The sequence below is a fragment of the Neolamprologus brichardi genome, chromosome 15 (genome assembly GCF_056152115.1).
Source record: "Neolamprologus brichardi isolate AB-2024 chromosome 15, ASM5615211v1, whole genome shotgun sequence".
In the NCBI taxonomy this organism is placed as follows: Eukaryota; Metazoa; Chordata; class Actinopteri; order Cichliformes; family Cichlidae; genus Neolamprologus; species Neolamprologus brichardi.
Genome location: NC_142118.1, coordinates 20,687,464 through 20,691,742, shown reverse-complemented (window position 1 = coordinate 20,691,742; position 4,279 = coordinate 20,687,464). Strand labels below are relative to the sequence as shown.

The following is a 4,279-nucleotide window of genomic DNA, read 5'->3' as shown; positions in this document are numbered from 1 at the left end:
AGCACGATGGATGAGCTCAGATGGAGTAAAATGTTTTTATGTCTGATATCAATGATTCAGATTGCAGGTAAGAATACAGGAAACATTTTAATAGCAAAATTAAATATTACAATCCAAACCTTTATCATAAACCTTTGTCTAAAATGATCTTGACTGTGAAAAGTGTTGTATTCTAATCTAGTTTTCATATTTCTTTTCAGAATTCTCAACAGTATCTGTAAGTGAAACCACCATTTTTATGAAAGTTGGAGATGACGTCATTCTGCCTTGTATAAATGTGATAGATGACCAGAATAACTGTGATGGGACTGCGTGGACCTTTGCTTCAAGAAACAGAACACCAATAGAAGTGATCAGCTTTGGACAGCTTGGTGAAAAAGCCAAAAATGCATCAGACAGACTGAGTGTTACAGCAAACTGTTCTCTGCTTATAAAGACTCTCACAGTCGAGGATGTGGGTTTTTACTACTGTAAACAATACAGATACCTTCAAAAGCACAGACACAAACGTCTGGTTAGCGAGTCTTTGGTTGATCTCTCTGTACTCACCTGTGAGTATTTTACATTATATTTTCAGGCGAACGCTTTTTAGAACAATAATGACAGCAGTAATTAATTTTTCGAATTTGTGGTGTCTTTGTTTCATGTTATCTCCATCAGTGACTGAACATGAGGACAATGATAAGGTGACAATAAATTGCTCTGTGGTGACATATGAAATGTGTCATCACACAGTGAGGTGCCTCTTTAAAGGTCGAGCTGTGGACAGAGATAACAGTCAAATAGTGACTTTACAGACTGGCTGCTCCACCGCTGTCTCTTTACTCAAGTCTCGCCATGCTTACTCATCAAGAGATTACCTTTTGGACTGCGAAGTGAATGATACTATTACAGAAGGGAAACTGTTTACCTTCAGCCCTCGGCTATCAGGTGAGAAGACAGGAGACAAAATAATCAACTGTTTAAGATGATTAAACCCACCCAAAACATTTATTTGTTTGTTTTTGTATTTATGCAGTTTTTTTTTTAACAACAGATGAAAACCATGAAAACATGTTGGTTGTGTCTTTTTCATTTTATTTCAGGTGACAGACAAAGGACAAATAATCCAACCAGAAAAAATCCAGCAGGCTACAGTCAGTCCAATACCCAAGGTATTTATTCAGTAATGTACTTTTTACTTGCATGCATGGGTATACAGTCACATGAAAAAGAACGTTTTCACAGAGCTCGATTCAGTCCTGTAAAACTGCACAAACCCCATGATGCAATATCTTACAGAGTCAACTATCGCAGCATTAACTTGAAGTAATAGTCTTCTATGACTATATCAGCCTATCATAATAGAAGAAGTTTTCTCCTGGTAGCCCTTCCAAAGAAACCATTCTTGCTCAGTCTTTTTGACTTTTTGATATGACTTTGGTGGAATTAGACCAATGCTGGTAAGGTTGTTGCTTTATGTTAACACCTACCCGAGAGCTTCAGACCTGTAAACTGTCAAAGTTTCTTCTTTTATAGAAATGCCCACTCTTGATGATCAGTTAAGTCCATTTGATTAGCAGCATCTGACTCCAAGTTGCTCTCTTAATTCCTATGGAACGATTAAGGATGTACTTAGTTTGTGCTTAGGACTTTATGTGTGATGTATTTATTTCATTTTTATTTTACATGTTTTAAGGTATGTGTTCAAACTGATTTAAATAAAAGAAATAGCCAAATACCTTCAGAAACAACATGTGTCTGTAAGTAAAATAACGTGTCTGAACTAAAATCTCCTTACTGTTTTTCTTCCATACATCTGAAACGCAGTGACTATGATTCACATTGTGCTTTTGTGTGTTTCTGTTTTTGCTATGGTAACAGTGTCACAGTTTAAAATAGAACACAATGTTAGGCATATTTTGTGTGTCATGTAGACTTAGTTTAAGATACATAGAAAGTTTTTTAAATGTTTGGAAAAAGATTAACTGAAAATGGTTTAAAGTTTGGGGTTTTTTTGTTTGTTTTTCCAGCTATCCATTGGTACGTCATTGCAGCTGTGGGTTTTGTCTTGCTCTTGATAACAGCTGCATCTGTTATCAGATGGAGAAAAACAAAAGGTAAAAACATCAAAATTTAAAACACGTGCTTTTAACAGTAAATGTTACAGTTAATTGTTTTTGTCTTTCCAGCGAACAAAACACAGATGGATGAAGATACTGTGAGTTAAAAAACAAACAAACAACATATATATATATATATATATATATATTTAAATGGTTGTAGGAAATAAGAATAACAAATAAACACCAAATCAGCTCATCTCTGAGGAGTGGTAACAAGATCTAAACTGTCTTTTCCAACAGATGTCTACTTTCTATTTGTCTATTTTTCAGGGACTGAGTTTGAACTCTACAGAGACTCAGACTGCTACTTAAAAAAGTCCCAGCATGGGAAATCCCACACCACACCCACAGTACAGTCAGAGCACAGTTAAAACCACTTCTTCTTCTATGTGCTTGTTAAGTGCATGCGACTCAATGAGATCTTATAAAAGATAAGGAAGTTAGACTGAATAACAGTGGGACAGACAATGAGTTGTAAAACCTGAGGTTAGAGGTCAAAACATGTAAACTTTTTGAGATATTTTGCTCTTTGCTGTGTAGGTAGATCATGAAGTTTCCTATGCCACCGTCAGCTACAGAAAGAAAACCAAGAATAAAGTCCAGGTAAAGTGTCTTTCATAGATGCTTATGTTGTATACTGATATATTAATAAGTAATGTGTGCTAGCTGAGATTACAATTCATACTTACCTTTAAAATTTGTTGAGCTCTCTCTTTTATTTTAACAGAGTGTTAATTTATGTTTATTTGTGTATCCGACAATTCTCTTGGTTTTCAGGTTCAGGGGGATGATGAAGGTGATGCAGTGATCTACAGTGTTTTGATGGTTTCTTCATCTCCTGCAGCCACTGTCAACCCCAGTAACCCACAATAAAAAAGAAAATAGAGAAAATGGCAAAAGGAGTTGACCTTTTAAAAAAAAAGAAAAAAGTAAATGGATGTGTGATTAGAGACTTCATGCTGTTGAATGGCAAGCATAAAACTATTATAGCAAATGCTGGGAGTCAGTCGAGAATCAAGGCCATCCTTGAGTCATTCCTACTATTCAGTGTCATTTCGAGATAGTAACATTGCAAAAATAATGTTATAATGTGATCTGAAAGAATGTTTGTTAAACCTTTAGAGAAATATACCGGTCTAGCTCATAATATTAATACATTTTTCCAGGTTTTCCACATGTGATGCAGGCCAAACATCCCACCTGTTACAGTACAATCTTATCTCTGTTACTGCGTTATTAATGTACAGTCACTTTTCTATTTACATTTCCTAAGAGCTAAAATGTCCCTGTGTTTACTCTGCAAATGTATTTCAGGGGAGCGCTAATAAAAAAGTATTATCAAGAAAAGGCACAATTATTTTGAAGCATGGTGTAATTTCACTTAATGTCTATTAGATTAAAAAGGAATTTTAATGAAAACTTGTCCAATTTTGCAATTATTCCATTTGTCAAATTTATTACCTTCAATAACCACACAGATGTTTATCTTGTGTTTTTTTAATTACTTAATTTTGAAAAAACAAACACAGGTAACAGGTAGACAGAACATCACAGGGTGACTTCACACCCATGAAAGCTTGTACCCTGTACATTTTCAAGAATGGCTCGTTATTTTTGGTGTAAGACATTTGAGGAGAAATTATTTCTTCACTGTCCATCTCCAAACCACAATTTGAACGTATACAGAGAGAATCATAATGCACAAAAGACAGTACGATTTGTTGTTGGTGCATTTTTTACGCAGACGACATAGAGATGAGATTAAAGAGAGCAAAAAAGAAATGATATGAAACGTTTGTGCTGCAAAAATGTTAGCTTGTGCCGCTGTCATTTTAAAGGTAATAATAAAAATACGTTTCTAGGGGCCATCAGAGGTCACTCTGGATCACCAACGTCCAACAGTTTTGCTGCCTCTGATTCTCTCCACACATGGGCTGCAGTCTGCCTTCACAAAGTTCTTTTGTTACGTGTGCCCACAGATTTCCGAACATGGCTATCTTAGGAAAACCAGCGTGCATGGATTCATCCATATTTGCCATGACACACTTCAGTACAGCAGTGAATTTCAGGTTCTGGTTCAGGCCACAACACGTTTTACAAAAGCCTCTAATTTTTATGAAACAAGATACAGTTGTGGGATTCACGTTGGCTCGTTTAGAAATGTGCATGTACTT

General features: G+C 35.6%; 1 protein-coding gene across 1 annotated transcript; it reads left to right on the top strand.

Annotated features, from left to right (window-relative positions):
• On the top strand, nt 1-3,464 carry LOC118454382 (uncharacterized). The gene is made up of 8 exons (XM_087851902.1): nt 1-67; nt 201-551; nt 661-930; nt 1,086-1,154; nt 2,013-2,099; nt 2,172-2,200; nt 2,646-2,708; nt 2,883-3,464. The coding sequence occupies exons 1-8, from the start codon at nt 7-9 to the stop codon at nt 2,976-2,978; spliced, it is 1,026 nt and encodes a 341-aa protein (XP_087708028.1). The 5' UTR covers nt 1-6; the 3' UTR covers nt 2,979-3,464.
• Nucleotides 3,465-4,279: the final 815 nt, after the last annotated feature.

Coding starts and splice junctions, on each gene's coding strand:
- LOC118454382 (XM_087851902.1), top strand. CDS start 7: ATGGATGAGCTCAGATGGAGTAAAATGTTTTTATGTCTGATATCAATG. Junction 68..200: donor ATCAATGATTCAGATTGCAG/GTAAGAATACAG, acceptor ATTTCTTTTCAG/AATTCTCAACAGTATCTGTA. Junction 2,100..2,171: donor CAGATGGAGAAAAACAAAAG/GTAAAAACATCA, acceptor TTGTCTTTCCAG/CGAACAAAACACAGATGGAT.